The following is a 19,023-nucleotide window of genomic DNA, read 5'->3' as shown; positions in this document are numbered from 1 at the left end:
TGCTCATTCTCTTAAACTAACTCAGCAACCTGCCTTTCATTTGCTCCTCAGTCCCACCAACACACACATTGTACAATTACGGTAGTGTGATTCATTTTTAGATTTACATGCTGGGTAGTTTCTGCAGAGAACATTCAGTGCAACACTAAAGCTTTAGCTACTGTAACTTGCTGAGGCACTTGATGTCATTTCTTATTCTTGAGAAAACCCTCTGGCAGTTTGCAGTTACTATTAGCAGCCTTGAAGTTTGTATTTGGGATAAGAAAGTTCTGAGCTTTCACACATGCCCACCCTCTACACCCTTCTCAGTCTTCCCACACAAACCATATGACCAATCATATAAATTTTTCACTTAGGATGATTAAGGTTGCACTGGAATAAAATGCCAAAGTACACCTGGGTTTAAAAACAGAAAGTAGGCTAACAGTTTTATATGCATCCTCTCCTCCTGCTTTGTGCTCTTTAATCTTGCAATTTACTAAAAATTGCTTTTAAATTAGTATTTTTCCAACGTATTATCTGTTCCCAGGTGCTGTGACTCCTATAAATGTGCATACTGATTGACTAGCTCCTTTATTGTTGCATTGCATTTATATTCTTTAATTATCCAGGAAGGTGTATAAGTTAATCTCTGTGGAGAACCTTCTACTGATACATGGAATGTAAAAGGAACACGCAGGTGTCATCTTATGAGGCTATGCACTTTATTTGTCTTGCTGTCATTAGAAACATCAACTTTGAAATCAGAATTAATTTATAGTGGCTTCCGGCAAACGTGTTTGCTTCCATTATGAATAGTTTCCTGCATATTTGATGAATGATGTGCTTTCTTCAGGTTGTCACTTGTAAATGTTCAAAATGTTCAAAATTCAAATCAAACACCAATTTTAGTGCCTGCTGATGGCAACATAATGTAGATTGGAGCTACATTTTCTTGTTGACCTTACCAATGCTGACTACCTCCCATGAATCTATCTGGTCTAGTGGTATCTTTTTCAGTAGAGCCTCTTTCATTTCCTATAATAGAAGTTGATATTATAGGGAAGTAACTTGCATTCAGTACTGAGTTGTTTTCTTTCGTGAGTTATATGTTAGATAACTATCATCTGAGACAGTTAATGGCAAATACTGTCCTTTCTCATAAAAGTAGTAAAGATTTTCTTCAGTGAAGACATCTCTTTTATCTTTAACATACAAAGTACTGTTTTTAGTGGTCCCGCTGATTTTGCTAAGCTATATTGTCTTGGTTAACTTTAAAAAAAAAAAAAAAAAAAAAAAAGTTAAAAAATCTGTCAACTATTGTTTCTGTCCAGTTGAAAAGGCCATCTTGTAAAAAGCACTGTTACTTTGATGACGTTAGATATTTGACTTTATTGTAATTACTTCATGAAACAATTATTTAAAATAACACTGTCTTTGAAGTTACATTTTCTCCAGTTTGGTGTGATGTTGGCTGTCTTTAAAAATGTTTTGCTTGAATTGGGATCTCTTTTCTTTCTCTTTTAATTTCTTTTCCCTTTTCACTAGATTACTGTTTACAAAAGTCAAATTGGAGTCCCTGTGCAGAGGCCCAGATGAAGCACTCCTTACCTGTAAACACATGCTCCAGATTTGGAAATCCTGCTACAATCTCACTAACCCAAGGTAAGATGCTGTAGAATTCTAGGCTGCTCGATACCTTGCTCAGTAGCCTTTCAGGACAATATTAGGTCAGCAGTCCTGCTTTTACTTGGTCTGGTATTTCGTATGAACAAAACAATCCTCTGGGAATCTGGAGACTGAAGTGCAGAGATACCAGTTGATGGACATGCAGAAACTACCCAGAGTTCTGTGAAGTAAGGTACGCCAAAGCTAATAAACTCTGCAGTGATGAGGGCTGATTACAGAGATTGGGTAACTCTGCCATTGTCCTTGATGGGGCTCAATGTGCTGGTATTGTCTTGTTTTTTTTCCCCAATCTGGGTTATAGAGCCTTTTATATTGGCTTGTGGAGAGATTACTGTAGTAGAAATTTAGTTCAAGGACTCACGAAATAAAATGAAGGAGGACTAGACGTTAATTAAGACTATAGAAACATCAGAGGTCACATGGATAAATATGATGTGCTTGCAAAGTCAGCATGGCTTTTTTTTTTTGAAGGGAGGTCTTGCTTAGGAATCTATTTAGGTTCTTCAAAGGCATTAGCAAGTATGTGGATACATTGATATAGTTCTATTTGGGTTTCCAAAATGCTTCCGTGAAGGTCCTTTGCCATATAAGTTTAGATAAGCTGTGAAATAAATGGGAAGGCTGCTTTGCAGAAATCCATGCTGGTACTATTCAACACGTTTATCAAGTACCTGGAGAAGAAGACAGGCAGAATTTCCTGCTATCTGGTTGTCCGAAGGCTTGACAGTTTCTGGAGAAGGGATGCTGCAGCAGAAGAGCTTTGTACCAGGTGGCATCAGATACCTGTATAGCAGTATGATGAACATTATCTGTTCAGTTTTTGCTGATCTCAGTTTTGCTGATCTCAGTTATGTAAACGCATGGATCTCTCTGAGAAGACTGAGAGAGTTGGCCTAATGGCCAAAGAGGGAAAATTGCTTCTCTCCTTAGCGAGCTACCGAGCAGTTCAGAGCAGGGAAGTTCAGAGGACGTGGCAGGAAAAGCCTGGGACGGGACCGAGTCAGTCACAGCGCGTTGAGAGAGACTGATGCTGTGCTGTGGAGCAGGGAGCAGGACTCGGGGGTTATAGAAAGCAAGTACGTCAGCAACCAGAAAGGTGTGAGCTGAATTATTTTCAACTCAAAGTTACTGAACTAGCAGCAGGGACCTGGGAGAGAATTTCTCTTCTAACTTAGTGGGTGGTGGTTTATTTTAGTTGGCTGGTTGTGTGTATGGGGAGGGGGGTGTAAGAGTTTATTGTCAGAATGCTGTGCTGTGCCGAATAGTTACCATTTCTGTGTAAGCTTAATTTCAGTGAGGCTTTGCATGTACTTCAGCACAACTTTTCACTTTCCGTCTCTGCTGTTACATCCTCTACACAGATCAGGGCTCTAATCATTACTTGTCATTACTTTTTTTTTCCACATGGCTTATCACATGGCTTGTCATTACTTTTTGTTGTTGTTGTGTTAAGAGCTACTGTGCCATGTTAAATACACATTAAGTAATGCTTCCTTCAGACATCAGCAGTGACTGTGAAAACTTACTCTTGTCTGTGTCAGCTTCTAACAGCAGTGTTTGCTAACTCTCATGTCAGTGTTCTTCAAGAACATCTAAGTGGAAAAATTAATGAGCACTGCTTTGCATCTGATAGTTTTTACTGCTTTTTTATCTTGACATTTAAAGCTTTTCTTGAAGTTCTGGTTTACAGTAACAAATTAAAATCAAATTAGGAATGGAATGGACAGGAGCTGTGGATAAGTGTCATGATGGAAGGAGACAGGTTTCATGAATCACACATTCAGAGTTATGTCAATCAGTGGATACGGATACCAAGCTGTAACCTTTCTTTGGATGGTCCATGTGAAATTTAAGGGCTGAATACCTTCATATTGTATCATGGTGATCCAGATGTGTCTGACTGGGATAACAATTATCACTTAGACCTGAAATCTGACTGGAAAGTTCTATTCACCCAACTGCACTCCAGATGTAGTGAAGAATGATGATGCAGGATTGTTGTGAAAACTTAAATTTTCCAACCTCTGTAATTTTAACACATACTTCATTTTGTTGGAAAGCACCATTTGAAAATTGTCTCCCACTGGAAATAACTGAAGCTTTTTTTAATAGTTCTTTAAGCCAATAATAAAAGATCTTTTAATCATTTGAAACCTTTCTACAATGTTGTTTTTTCAAAGATTTAAGTATCCTTTATACTTATTTGAAACATCTTTTTCTATTCTGATTTAGACTGAAAACTAATTTTGATGTATCATTTTCCCAATGAGATAAGAACTCACTTTTTTGATAAGCTGTGTTTTATGTTAAATATTTCTTCTTGCAATTAATCAGATTTTATGGAGTAAACTTGAGTTCAGTGTCCTCAATAATCTTATCATAATGAAAATAGATTATCTATAACTAGATATACCACATAAAGTAAGTGCTAAATGCAACACTGTGCCTTACCTTTGTTCAGCTGATTTAGAACAATTTTCTTTTTATCTTTAATTGGCATACAAACATTTTCCTCGTGAGATGGTTAATATGAATTTAAAACTTATTTTGTGGTGCAAGGCTTGGAAAGTTTAAATGTTTATCTTCAGCCTGCTGCTTGAAGTTCATGGGAAAATAGTTCAATTCTTTTCCAGTTCTTAGTTTGCATTAGGAAAACAGAACAAACCACAATGCGAGTGCTGTGCTCAGAAGATACTTATGCTAAGCCTGGCTCTCCTTGTCAGCAACATTTGGCATGTTATTGCTTGTGGATTGAGGAAGTAATTAATACAGCGGTTACCAGAAAATATGCACCAACTGATGTAACAGCTATAGCTGATAGTGTGTGTCCCAGAAAGTTCCCTTCCATTTCCTGTGGATTTCTATAATGGCATCATTTTGTAAGGAAATCAGTCATGCAATAATGTTAGGGTAATGTAAAATTTTATTTATACCGTTTTAGTAACAGCTGTACAAAGAGAGGAAGTTGTTTCACTGGTTTTTGAAGTGTGCAACTATAAAGAGTTGCTGAAAGGCTTCTTGCCCTTCTCTCAGTTCAAATTTGGAAGGAGGGGATTTTAAAATTAAGGCAAATGGAAAGATGTACTGAATTCCAGTCTTGCAGTTTACATTCAAGTCTCTCAGCCTTTAATTTAAGCTAGGAATTTTGTGGAGTTTTTTCTCTTTGTTGAGAATCAGACAAACGTTTGCACTCTGCTAAGTTGGGCTAACAACCCAATTGCTTTAAAGCTTAATTATTTTTAAGTTTGTGGGGTGCTTTTTTTTAAATGAGGTTTTTAAAAAACTATTAATTGATAGTGAATAGTACCAGACTTACAATCCTAAAAATGAAATTACTGTGTTAACCATAGAATGTTAAAGAAGGAGTGTCCATATGTGCTTCCTCACACTGTTCTGTCAATGTGTCTCAATACTCGCCTCATCTTAAGGAGAAGGAGCACTTAGTTCTTCAGTCCCTGTTCTTCTGCTGAATCTTTAATAGTCTTTGTAGGAGCAATTAGTTTTTCAGCAAGTATATCAACAAGAAGCCTGAGGGACAGATACTGAGTTACAACTGAAGTAGAAATTAAGTGCATTTGTCCACAGGAGCAATCAGTGAAAACCACTGCTACTGCTTAGGTTTCTGAGGTGTTGGAAGTGTTCAAAATGTTCCTATTGTGCTGTTAGGATCAAATTCAACGTTAGGCAGTTAATACTGTGTGTCTATTAAAAAAAAACCCCCCCAAACCACCACAACAACAACACCCCCCCCCAAAAAAAAAAAAAAAAAAAAACAAACAAAAAAAAAAACCAAAACAAAACAACAAACCAAACCCCAAAACTCTAGAGATAAAAGTGATGCCTTTTTATCTGAAATGTAGTTATGGCATCTTTATAACTTCTTTACCTAAAATTAGATGTCCTGAATTTAGTGTTTCTCTTCAGTCTGGGAAAAGTGTGGATTTTCAAACTTACATCTGCCATCTCAGCTTACTGTGAGAGCTGTACCTCATATTATATAAAAGTTTAAGGTACAATAAATCCCTCTGTAAAGTTGTTAGGCTTTTAATTTGATTCATAGCTGTATTCCCTTCGTGGTTGTATTAATTATGAAAACAGAATTGCTGAAGTAAATATGGATTTAGTTTTGCTCAGCTTAATTCTGTTATAAATGCAGCTGGCTTAATGCACTGTGAGTGGTTAGTGGTGCTTGGTACTAAATTTGTTCATAGCAAGAACTTTTATAGCAAGAACCTTTGTGGGAGGAGGGCAGCATGCAACTTGTATGTCAGTATATAATTTTATATTTTAATAGCTTACAATTTCTATACTTCATTACAGTGATTCCGGACGTGGGAGCAGCCTGTTAGACAGAGCTATTGCTGATAGACGACAGCTTAATACAATTACATTACCAGATTTCAGTGATCCTGAAACCGGTAAGAACTGCATTTGAACAATAAAATAGGTAAAATGGTCTGTCCACAGCTAGATTTTTGCATTAGTTTTTTGGTTTTATTTTGCAAAATTAAATTATAATTTCACTGTTGTCATATAAGTGGAAATAGACATTGTGCAATATAAGATTTTTTTCTTTTTTATTTATGAAATACTTGCCGGCCACGTTCTCTGTAAATTAAAATACCTATAGTATGGATCTTGCTGAGCGTAGCGGTATTTTCTTATGCAAGGGCTAAAAATTAGTATGCTGAACTAGCCTATTTGCCAAAGTCCTATACTTCTCTGTCCATTCGGTATTTGTACATATTTTCTTTTTAAAAGGCAAATCAGAAAAATTTCAGAAAACTTTTAATCTCAAAAAACCGGAAGACATTGTTGCTAATTAAATTCATTAAAATCTCTAATATATATTAAAATATAATTACATGGGTGGGTTGGCTTACTGTAGACATAGCTTTGACGTTATAAGCAAAATTTATTTATTACAAATCATATATGCTGCGGTATTTTGAGATACATATCAAAAAATGTGGTGCACAGGTGCACTACATAAAAGCTAAGTTTGTTACATGTTAGTAAGCATTTACAATATGTAATTTGCCTATTTTAATATGTTCAGTTATCACAATGCAAATTGATATACCTTAAAAGTCATATAGCCAAAAAGCAGGTGAGCCATGCAGTCTGTGAAAATTGCAGAAGGAATTACCATGATGATGTTAGTTCCAAAAACCTTTACAGTATGTTACTTGCGTTCTAAATATTGAGAGTTTTCTGTTTCCTGGGGTTTATCTCAAAACTGTAGCATGCTTGTCCTGGCACCTTTCAGATGTGAATTTCTTCTTAATCACACTTTGACACAAACAGCTTATGGGAAAGTTTGCCAGCCTATGAATTAGAATACACTGACCCATAAATTAAGATACATTGAAATGTGTAATGTATCTCTTTGTTTAATATCAGAATTGTACAGTAGAGAAAAATCCAATTTTGATATTTAACTTCTGAAAGTTAAAGTTGGATCGAATGTTCACTCAATTTTGAAATCGTGTACGTAAATAGAAAGTGTTCTGTGCTTGCTATAGTGGCAAACAGTTTTCATTACAAAGATCAGGTCACCTGATTTCAAAGAATTGCAATATGATATGGTCTGAAGTATGGCATAATTTAGCTTGCTCTGCCCCTAATGTGGAATTTTCTGTCTTCTTATATTCGTATAATTAAGATGTAGAAGATATCATTATATCATTCTGTAATGATCATTCTGTATTCTAGTCTAGCTCATTGTTTCATTTTAAGGACATAACTAGATTTTAAAGGTTTCATATACCTATGTAGATAGACAAAGGTATAGCTAATTTATTTTATGCCTTCAGAAAAGGCTGGGGGGGGGGGGTGTTGTGAGAGTTTTTTTGTGGTTAGCTGTGGTTTTTTGTTCGTTTTTCCCCATGGGGACACAAAGCTCTTGATCTACACCTTTGGGATGTCCTATTTTATAACTACCACACTTGAGAGCATAATGAATTGGTGCTTTTTAAAGACTGCATATTCCTCGACACTTTTAAGTAAAGATGAACCCTCATCCAGTGAGCTTTTCAAGAAGCTTGCCCCAGATTCAATCCTGCAGCTAATATCTTGATTGGAAAACAGGATCTATGCATACATTCTGATTTTTCTTTTTCCAATTTTCAAGTTCCAGTTTGTCTTTTTTTCTGAATCTCAGCTGTGTTGTTAGAGCTTATCTCTATTGTCAAGGAGGGAAATTAAAAATATGCGGTCCCTTTTTGATTATTTTTCTTACAAAAGGTAATTGTGGAGGATAGGTTGGGGATGTGTCTTTTTTTTTTTTTTTTTTCTGTTTTTTGGGGGGGTGGGGGTTGGGGTTGTATTTTGTTCAGGTTTTTTTTTTTTAGCTGTTAATTTTAGCAGAAGAAATCTTGTTGCAATGCCAATACTCAAATTCTGGTAAGGACTAGAGCGTTGTCATCTACTGTATCTATACAGTAGTATACATATAAAAGCTCCATATCCAAATTTTGTCCAAAATTCTTCATCCAGAAGATGTATATAAAAATTTTGCATAAATTAAAAGGTTATGGTACTATAAGAATAAAAGAAGTCAAGCTTGTCATAGTGTTTGAGTGAGAAAACTTTAAGCAGACTGTCAAAAAACCATTGTTCGCAAAAGGTAGATGACAGAAACAATAGATGGTCGAGATACTAGACCTTTATAGGGTGAAAGAGCTCATGGGCAAATTCTGTGGATCCCCGGTGTTTAGAAATGCAGAAGGAATTTGACATTTAAATAAATAAACCAATGTTAAAATAGGGGTATGCAGGAAAGGTATTGCGGAAAATCCTCTTAGGACAGAAATGTTTGCTGCCCTCCTCTTTATACAGTATAATGCTACCATGTGTATGCATTTATGTGTGTGTAAACACATGAACATTTGGAACTTCTCCCCTTCCTAACTTTGCTTGCCACATATGATGATCCCCTTTGCCTGTCTAGTCTGAGTTCGGCCAATCTGAGTACCAAGAAACGGGAGGTAAAATTCAAATCTGAAGTCTTACATACTTGCAATTTGAATTTTAAAATCTGTTAAAAAACATACATCTAGCTGTAATGGGTGTAAACCATTCTTTTTCTTAGATGTATCAATTAAGCAGAAGTTGAAATTTGAAAAAAAAAAAAATCTTAAAATCAGTTTTATATAGAGCTCTTACCAATCCCATAATCAGAAATGATTAAATGATTCAAGTTTAAATTAGTGTAACCTTTGAAGTATAAAAAGAGTGTATTGTGGATTTCTTACAAGGCTAGACTGTTAATTCTAATGTCCTGATCAATAACTGTGGCAAATCTACTTTAAGTTTGCCTTCTATTTCAGCTGGTTTGCTATGAGTGGCATGCACCCATATTTGTATATGTTGATGAAGGAAATAAATATGGAGGAAGAAAAAAAAGTTTTGATGAATCAATCACTGAAGTAAAATCTCACAGGGAGGCAGGCACGTTAGCTATCCAAAGATAGATACGCATATGCAAATCACTTGAGACTCAGTTGGCTATTTTGGTTAAGGTAAGTTGCGCTCAATCTTATAAAAACAGATTATTCAATTTGTTGTGTGTTGGTTGCAGTCCACTGAGTTTATCATAGGAAGAAAGAATAGTAGCTGAGTTTTAAAATTTGGTCTTTATTTCCCCTTAAATATATTTTACAAATTTATGCATTAGAACATAGGGAAAAAAATCTTTAATTTGTTTTTTTTTTAATCTAGCTTAGTATGGAAGGGAGAGTACATGAGAGTATGGGGAAATTTTTTTTTTGTGTTGCTTTCAGAAGTGATATTTATTTTATGTAGAAACCATTTCCATCTTACTGAATGGTGAAATAAATGCTTTGCATTTTTTGGCATCCATGAGTCCATTAAACTCTGTTCTTGGATCTTTTTTCTTTCCCACCCCCCACACCCTTATCATTCTCTTTGTTTCGCTTTTTAGCCTCTGATACTTCCTCATCTTCTCTCTCAAGAACAGAGTCTCCTCTCCAACTGTTTGTATCTTCTCATCTTCCTCATCCTCATCCTAAACCAGATACCTTTGTCTGGCCCCATGCAGCCTCTCCATACTGTGACCAAGTTCCTGAGCCCTGTACACCTTCTCGCTGTAAATTGGTTTTCTCTTCCTGATGGGCGTGTTAGTTTGTGCTGTATTTTTCTGATAATCTTCATAACTGATAAACCGTGTTTAAACAGTTTAAGTTTCAACAGAGTGTCAGTGAAATCTGGCCTTTAAGATGCAATTCATTAAATACTGAGTGGGTTTTAAGAGTTTCATCAGAATAGACTGTTTTATTGATCCCCAAAGAGGTAAAGTTAGATATATTTAATACTCTGTTCATGTGACTGTTACAGAAAAGGATAGGTGTTTGGTAAAAGAGGTTACTGGCCAAGACTGCTTTGTAGCATTATTATTATTATTATTATTATTATTATATTATTTCAATTGCTGGCATCTTTTGTGTAGCAAGACTCTCCTTTCCACAGAATTTCCTTCTTATCTGTACAGTTTTTAATGACTTAACTTCAGAAAGCCTTAGCTAATTGCATCCAAAACCTTCCCTGAAAATTCACATGAAGGAAGAAATTGCCTAAATATCAGTGTGTATTTTCATATTGCAGGTAGGGCATATTGGAATCATTCAGAGGTATTAGAGCACTGAAAATTGGCATTATGCTGTTTCAAGTCAAGAGCTGTTCTGTTCATTGAAATGATGCCAATTTAAACATGCTGTAAGATCAATTCAATGTTGTTTGAATACAAACTGTACAGTAATGCTGCCAGAGTAGTTCAGGTGGCAGGGTAAAATCAACATAGTTTTCCAGCCATTTCTTTTTAACTCCTTTTCATTTCTATTAAATTGTCCTTCACTCACAGCTTTATGCATAGCGCTGTTTTTGTCACTGCATTTACTATAATCTAATCTTAAGAAATTCATTTTTGACACCTAGCCTTTAACCGATATCATGTCAAAGATATTAATTCCTAACAAAATGTAGAAGACAAATCTTTGAATATTAGCAAAATTCACTTGTTAAAACAGCTGACATGAGACCAGAGTTCTGAAAACACTAGCTCATATGTAAGCCTGTAGCTGGAAATTAAGGAAAGCACTTCCTTTAGTCTCCAGGAAATCTGTCCCTTACAGAAGTTTAACTAGTTGAAGTCTGACTTTCTTCTTGAAGCATTTGAATAGCAGATTGGTTGGTATTACAGGTTTGGGTGTCGTTGAGTTGAACTTGCTCAGACCTATTCTATAAAGAGTACATCCAAGTTAGCATTAAATTACTTGTTCTTTGCAGAGCTACAAGTTATTAAGAACCCACTCAAGAATGAAGGAAAACTGAAAGAATGCAGAAGCCCAAGCGTGGATTCCATTATGTAAAGCCCAAGTTTTCCATTTCCAAGCTACTGTATCCTCAGGGAAAAGAGCTTCCACCATATGCATGAGAAGTAGCGGAACCATGAAAAAAAACAGATATTGGAGTCCTTTGTGTAGTGTAAATGATTAATGAAAGTTAAAGCTCTCTATCTTTGAGTAAGTAGAGGTTTGCCTAGATGCTTATAGCGTGTTAGTATAGTTACCAAGGCTGAAAATCTCATGTTCTATATCTTGCTCAGTTCAATTTTTTTTTCTAGTGAAAGAAGCAAAAGGCATTTTGTATTATTGACTTGACTTCCAATTTCTGTTGAACTGGAACATGATTTTAGAGGTGTAGCAAAGGCTCTATGAAAACATTTATTGTAAACAGTAACAGTCTTATTTAGTTTTGTTATCTTTTGAAACCTTGTAAACCTGATTTACAGTTTGAAGATTATCAGAAATCCTCTGGCTTTCTTGGAGTTTTTGGTTTATATATATAAATTTTTTTTTTTTCTCCTTACTTTGGATTTTAATTTGTGGTTTGATCTGTTCAAAGGCAATCCATCAGATGCTTACTTTCATGGTTTTTACTCCCTTTTTTCAGTTTGTAAGTAGTATTCACTGTGCAGTTTTATTAATTTCTTAAGGATTTAAATCACCTTTTCCATTACCACAAAACGTACATGTTTTGTCCATCAATAGTGGAAGTTTGATAGTGTGTAAAGCAAGGCTGATGCTCTTTGCCCATTCAGTCACCCCAAGGGCTGTAATCATACGAGATCTGAATGCACTCAACTAACACTTGCATTTAATAATTAAAGAGGCAGTATTCATTTCTAGAGGACTGCAAATAAAGATATATTAGGAAGGTCTTGTATAACATAATGGCCAGCTGCCAGTATGTTGTATTAGGGAAGATTTTATGCCACTGCTGTTCCTAAGGAGTACATTGGTCCAGAATGCAACATTGCAACTGCTGTCATGAGTCATAATAAACTACTACTTTCTCTTGTGGTACAAATTTTGCTTGTAGAATAAATCTCTTAAGGGTACACTTTAAAATAATGAAATGATGAAAACAAGCTAAATAAGAGAGAATGAAGAATATAGATCAATAAAAATAACTGCTGCTTTAACCAGGATGTGAAATAATGTTCTTTTTTGCTAACCAGTTACATTATAAAGCTGTGTGTTTAGCCTTGAATAGTAAATTATGGGATTTTTTTTCATTGATTACTTTACTTTTTGATAATTTTTATGAGGTAGTAGAGGAGACCAATTTGATGGAGGAGAGAAAAGTAAGAAGAGATGTGAAACAGCATGTTTGATAGTGACTAGGCACAGAAAATCTTTTTCAAAGAGCTGAGAGAATGCTCTATGAATGATGCAGTCCATACCTGACTACTAATATCTCCACGCATAACTTTGTACCAAAAGACAAGCTAGCTTTGTAATTTGTGATTGTGAAAGGCGTCTCAGACAGTTAATGAATTTTATAGGAAAAATTGTTAATTTTGGCTAAACCTGCCAATCTATCTTAATCTTATGCATCACTTCAGTGATGTATTAGTCCTGCAGAAGGTACTGCCTCTTTGTATCATGTGATTGCTTTTTTTATCACAGAGTTCTCTGTATGTCACACCACTAATGTTCTTACTGCCAGCTTTGTGTGCATGTAAAGCTGAAAGTCATGGGGTTTTTCCTCTTCTCCTGCATGAGCATTGCTGTTAAAGCATTTTTTTTCTTTATTGAAATGTTGAAACATTGAAAATGTGTTGATTGTAAAACTTTAGTAATATTCTCTCCTATGGTATAAAAAGAAGTCCTATTATAGTTTCTTGTCAGTTGATATGAACATGCTTCATGAAGGATGACAATCCATTCTTTTCCTCATTTTCAGAAGGAAAATTTGATGTACATAGCAAAGTGATTTTTGTTTTTCTCCAAGCCTGCATGCCAACTAAGTGCTGATAGAGTCCATGTCTTAGTTCACGTCCATTATGCTACGTTGTGAAGAATTTATTGGGACATGACCAAAGAAAGAACTGAAGATGTCATAACACGCTTATTTACATAGGGTGACTTATAAATGGTATTTAAAAGATGGCTTTCATGTAGACTCTCCTGTAATATTTATCTTAAGAAAAGCCTGAAATTGAACACTTTGTTGTTCACAGAAGTTGAACTGTAGGTGTGACTTGGAAAAGAAAGGTTCTGTGAGATGACTTAACTTCTTGGTTAAATTGTGTTTGTACAAGGCTGTTGGTAGGTTTTCTATTTGAGATTGAATTGAAACATCGACATAGCCATGGTTGTTGCAAATACTATGTTAGTATGGTGAGTAGAAACTCTGTAAATTCTGGACAAATGTCATTATAGGAAACCTGAGTGGGAGGCTATACCTTTTTGGTTTAGAAACATTTTGTTATGGTTAAGACCTTCTGTCACCCTTTGCAGTGTGCAATGTGATTGTGATTCTAGATGTTAGTAATAATTTAAGTAGTGAATTCTAGATCTTCCAAAGACAGTCCCTGTTTTGCACTTGGCCTTTTTAGTATAAACAAGCTTCAGAACAAAACTAAACAAATGAAAGCAAGTAGCCAGGATCCGTTTTGGTGATATATTACTTTTCCAGACCTCATGCTTTTGTATTTCAAAATAAACACTCTTTGCTGCTTGTGGTATTTTCAGGGAATTTTTTCTTGATTCTTAAGTGTCATGCTATAACAGCAGGTCTAGAAGTTGTCTGGGAAGTGCAAGGATATTTGTGTGCATGAAAGGGATGGTAAAACTTTAAACCAGAAATTACTGCTGATCTATCTGAGCATTTGAAGGAAAGCTACAACTGAGTGAACTGTAACACTGAAAGTGAGGATATGTTTGTGTTTGTACTGAACACAGACTAAAGAAAGAAAAATACAGATAAGGCTGGGAAGAGAGAGCAGAGCTTATGACAAAACCAGCAGGGAGCCACCAAATAAGTAACTGGCTACATAGGATCTGTGAGGCCTCGAGCAGACTTTAAGATCCACTATTTACCCTCAGTTTCTCACAAACCACTATGTATCTTTACCAGTTATAGTTGAAATTACTATGCACTTTACAATTGTAATGTGACTATAAAGATCTGAATCTGGGGACCCCTGGGTTAGAACAAGGAACAAATAGTTCAGTTAAGTTAGTTCTAATAAGAAAAGTTGAATAAAATTTGGAGGAAGGTCAGAAAAAGCTTTTTAGTACACAGGATCTTTAAATGGTCTTTAAATGATTTTTAGTTGTCTGCAAAATGAAAGCTTACTAATTGTGTTTTAACAGAAGGAGCCAGAAATGAGTCACGATGACAGCTAATTGTGGCAATACTAAAGAAGCATTTAGGGAGTTTTGGGTTAGAGCCGTCGGCATGAGTGCAATGTACTTGAAAGATGCCTGATTGGGCAGTGTCAAAAGACTACTGTTGTTATTAAAAAAAAAAAAAAAAAAAAAAAAGAAAAGAAGAAAAGGTAATAGCAAGGATATAAAAATGTGGTAAAGGATACAGTGGCTGTGCTGATTAGCTATGCAAGGCTGTACTAGAGGTCAGCCCCCCTCCTTTTGGAAACTGTATAGCCCTGTGCTTGATATCTCTCTTAATAGCCAATGCAAGGAGGGTTTTTAAAGAAACAAAACCAAACAAAAAAGCCCAGTTATCAATGCTCTTGTGCTGTTTCGCAACATCCTTAAGTTCTCTATATTTTAAATAACACTGAAGCATGAAGGGTTTCAAAGGCTGGGATTTCCAAACAGCCCTGCAGAAGATTACACCAAGTTTCTTTGCATGCTGCTTAACATTGATCTTCAAACTTAAACCCCAAGAATCCACTTATTTGAGATGTTGTTTAGAGGCAGCTTAAATTTAGTTGATTATGTTGAATAATCTGCAGTCTGAGTTTCTAAAACAGTTAAGTTACTTGGTCCACGTTGAATTTTAGATTGTTAATATTCATTATTAATTTAGAATACTTTTTATATCAGCTATATTAATTTGGTGAAAGATAGGAGGTAACTATTTTCTAGTAGTTTGACTGAAGTAAGGACACTTGAAGACTATTACTTTGTGTATGTGTGTGTTTTCTTCAGAGAACTAATTGCTGCGATATGTTAAGGGGTACCTTTTTCCTAAACAGGAAATATTAGCAATTTGAATAATAACACTTCGAAAAAAAATTTCTATAAAGATTTTTTAAAGTTTTTTTCTTTTTTTCTGCCACTCAGAATACAGTCCAGGATAGGAGTTAATTTCCATAGGAAGCACTCGGTATCCACACCACTTTCACTTTAACATAGGTGGCACTGCAACTCATAAGAATTTTATCACAGTATAGTTCTTTTTGATATAGAAATTGATGTACAAAAATTTTAATAATATATTACTAAATGTGCTTTATGGTTAAGTACTAGAGGCTTAAAATCTAACATCACACTTTCTATGTGAAATTACTTGTGGCCTGGCTAGCAGCCGGCGTCCTTGCTTTAAATAATAAAAAACATAGGCCCTTTTTAATACTAAATTGAATACTTGCTTTTCAGACGGAAGGGATTAGATGATATCCTTTGTGTCAGTGAATTGCACCTTTTCTTTACAAATTCTTCTGGAGAGATGAGGAGGCTCTTTCACTATTAGTCCCTGGAAGGCTAACAAGTGACAGGCTGCAGTGACGTGCATTTACAGAAAGGGATGTCAGACAAGAAAAAGATTCCTGGTGACTAGTGCTTATTTATGGTAGCTTTGCTGGTATTTTTTGTGGAATACGCTCCACGTGCTTCTTGCTTAGACTTCCCTTTATATTTCTTCAGAAGTTAAGCCTTAAAGATAAGACACGCAAAAACTTCCGTGAACATTCAACTCTGCAGGCTGGAGTTTGAGTTGCTTCATCAGCCAGCAAAGGAAAGCGAACTCCATGGCCAGACACTGTTTCAGATCTTCAGGGCAATTCCTTGTTCATAATGACATATGAAATGCTAATTATGTCCTGTGCCGCTTCTCCCTTGTTTCTGTCAGTTAAGGGAAACATGATGCACGCTTTCAGACAAACTTTCTCTTCCTGCTGATCTGTGTACTAGGAATTTCTTCTGCTTTTCTGGTTTGCTGATTTATCTTGTCACACTTAAGAATGTATGTTTTATGTGGCAAATCCTGTCTTTTAAAATTATTAGAAAAGCTGTGCTATTGAGAGCAAAGGTTTCGTTTATTTCTGAACTGCTAGTGATGAGGATGAGCTTGTCGGGGTACAGTTCAACCTGTATAGGATTCAATACTTTCTTTGGGGGTACCTGCCATTGTTGACCATTCAAGATACGCTGATGGGCTTAGAAGACTTCTCATCTGATCCAATATGGAATATTTCGCTTCCATTATTTATTAATCAGGCCGAGTCAGTCTGAGATTTTGTAATTTGTAATTACAAAACAACTAGAGATACGTTGAAGCTTAGATGACAAGAAGGAGTGTAGCTTAAAATATTCATGGACCTGATTTAAAAAGAAAAAACCAAACTCATGACTAAATACACTGTCAGTAATTGGCTATCCAAAGTACAGTTGCCATTAGATATTCTCTAGTCATAGAAGCTTTTTTATTTCCAGTACTTTGAAAAGGGTAGTATTTGCCAGTGAGATTCTAATCTCACTTGTAAATGCTTCATTTTATGAGAATTATTCTTTACATAGTATGCTTTCGGAATGTTCTTTATGCAAGGGACTTTTTTGCCACAAGGCATTTTAACTCAGCCTTCTTGATTAGCTGAGGTTTACATTCAGTGCAGTTTAATTGTGTATTTGTGATGGGGTATGTTGTGATCATCTTGTGTACTTTAGTTCTCTTTTTTTGTAGTGTTATTAGTCTTAAAATAGTCCTCTAATTGCACTCTATGGAAAGACATAGCAATTACCAACATCAAAGTGCGTGCAGCAACCTGAAGATTACAGTGCACGATACCATCACAAACCTTTTTTTGGATTGTACATTGCCAGAAAAGAGGTGTCGAGTTTAATAGAGAGTATTCATAGTAGCAACCCAAAAATGTGTCAGGTATAGTTACCAATGTTCAGTGTGTTTTTTATATAGTCTTTCAGACCAGTATAAAAGCTTTCATAACAAGGAAAATTAACCTGACATTTCAAAAAACTTCTCCAAAATGGTACATGTAAATTAAATCTTGAGGCATTTGGGGTAAAACCTCTTATGAAAAGGGTTACGATTAAATGTTTTATGCAACATGTATGGCCTTCATTCTTCCTATGATGATAATTTTTCTATTACTCATACAGGTTCAGTCCATGCCACATCAATAGCAGCTTCCAGAGTGGAGCAAGCACTGTCTGAGGTTGCTTCATCTCTGCAAAGCAGTGCCCCGAAACAAGGTCCCCTGCATCCTTGGATGACTCTGGCTCAAATATGGCTTCATGCAGGTACTGTGAATGTAAAATTCTTTCTTGTTCTTTCCCCTCCCCTTTCTTGCTAGCCTAAGGACTTGCAAAAATCTGTTGGTTTAATTCAGAATCTGTTATCACTTATCAGATCAAACTTTTTCCAGGTGTGTGTGTGGCACTGAAGCAAGTCAAGGAATAAAAAGCACATAAGAGTTGTTTGTGTGTAAGATCATTTATATAAGATAAGGCAGTAGTTTTGTAATGCAGCTTTTATCAGTGGAGTCATATCTTCTGCAGAACAAAGGCAACACTCTCCCTTATCTGTGAAGAATTTAGTTTCTGAAGCACCTTGTATACCTATACTAAGATAATACCTATCTTAGTATTTGGAAATTTAGATGCCCTAATTCCATTGGTTGGAAAAAGGTGTTTGTAAGAATAGAGTTCCTGCAACTAGAAAAGCTTTATCATTGAAAATAAGTAACTCTGCGTATGGGGAAAAAAAGGGTAGTAGTACTGTTGAGCAACCTGTCCCTTGCAGCTGTGATAATGAGCTCTCATTCAGTTCTCTTCCTTCAAGCTTCATTAATGTAAAAGACCCAGGATTGTTTTTCTAAATGTGGAATCATCTTGAGTGGATTTAGTATTGTTATGCTGCTTCAAGCCTCAAGCTAAATGCAATATCACAAGTGGCTGTTCTATGAAATTTTAACCAGAAAATGATGATCCAGCGTGTTTTTACAGTTAAAAATGTATACCGTGCAATTTTTTTCTATTGATACTTGCATCAGAAGGATGTAATTTAGAAATCAATCAGCAATTGTTCTGCTTTGGTCTGCTCTCAGACTTGAGCATTTTTCAGTGACATAATTATTATTTTTTTCTTCATGTTTACATTCAACAAAACAGTGCTGTATTTCTTAGCATTTTAATTTACCTATTTTGCATTAAGTTTTATTGTGTGAAAGTCATTACAGGGCAATGGCTCCCAGTTATTAATTAGTGTTTTAGAGAAAAAGCCCAGAAGATTGGAAAGAAAGAGCAATGATAGTGATTAATAATAGTGATCTCATTTGGGGGTGGAAGGGCTCCTCAAAAGCAACACATTAGAACAAGGCAAGGTCCATCAGGGCATAGTGTAGTCACCTGCCCTGCATCGTGGCATCATTGATTTTAAATATTTATAAACCATCACAGATGGCTATCTACCATAACTCTTAGCATCTATAATGCTGATAATTTCTCAGCCTTCTCTGACACCTTGTTCCACTGCTTATTTTCTGGTTTTTAATTTTTGTTGGTCATGTCGTGTTGCTGCTTATCCAGTCCGTGCAAGTGACTGCTACTGTTTTGCCCACAAAGGAGGGATCTGGACACTCTCTGCTGATTACATTTTAGTTCACAACTTAGTCAGGTTTGCATACACGTTGGTGGTCTGCTGCTGCAATCTGCTGCACAGTCCACTTTCCACTCTTAAAAATATCTGTCTCAGCAAGGGTGGTCTGTAGGCCATATTCTTGATTCCCAGCAGGAGGAAGCATGGGTGGGAAATAGGAGAGAGTTGGGTTGGAGAATGAAC

At 35.7% G+C, this 19,023-nt stretch overlaps 1 protein-coding gene across 2 annotated transcripts in view; it reads left to right on the top strand.

Moving 5' to 3' along the window:
• TTC7B (tetratricopeptide repeat domain 7B) overlaps positions 1-19,023 on the top strand; it is a 147,024-nt gene that overhangs the window by 92,940 nt on the left and 35,061 nt on the right. Inside the window, exons 16-19 of one of the 2 annotated variants that reach the window (XM_072865634.1) lie at positions 1,528-1,644; positions 5,989-6,086; positions 11,593-11,643; positions 17,343-17,483. In XM_072865634.1, the coding sequence (XP_072721735.1) occupies positions 1,528-1,644; positions 5,989-6,086; positions 11,593-11,643; positions 17,343-17,483 (407 nt within the window). The remainder of the gene's footprint in view (positions 1-1,527; positions 1,645-5,988; positions 6,087-11,592; positions 11,644-17,342; positions 17,484-19,023) is intronic. The other variant, XM_072865636.1, reaches the window with a different exon arrangement.

This window comes from Ciconia boyciana, chromosome 6 (assembly GCF_034638445.1).
Source record: "Ciconia boyciana chromosome 6, ASM3463844v1, whole genome shotgun sequence".
NCBI lineage: Eukaryota > Metazoa > Chordata > Aves > Ciconiiformes > Ciconiidae > Ciconia > Ciconia boyciana.
This window is presented reverse-complemented; position numbering and strand designations above follow the sequence as displayed.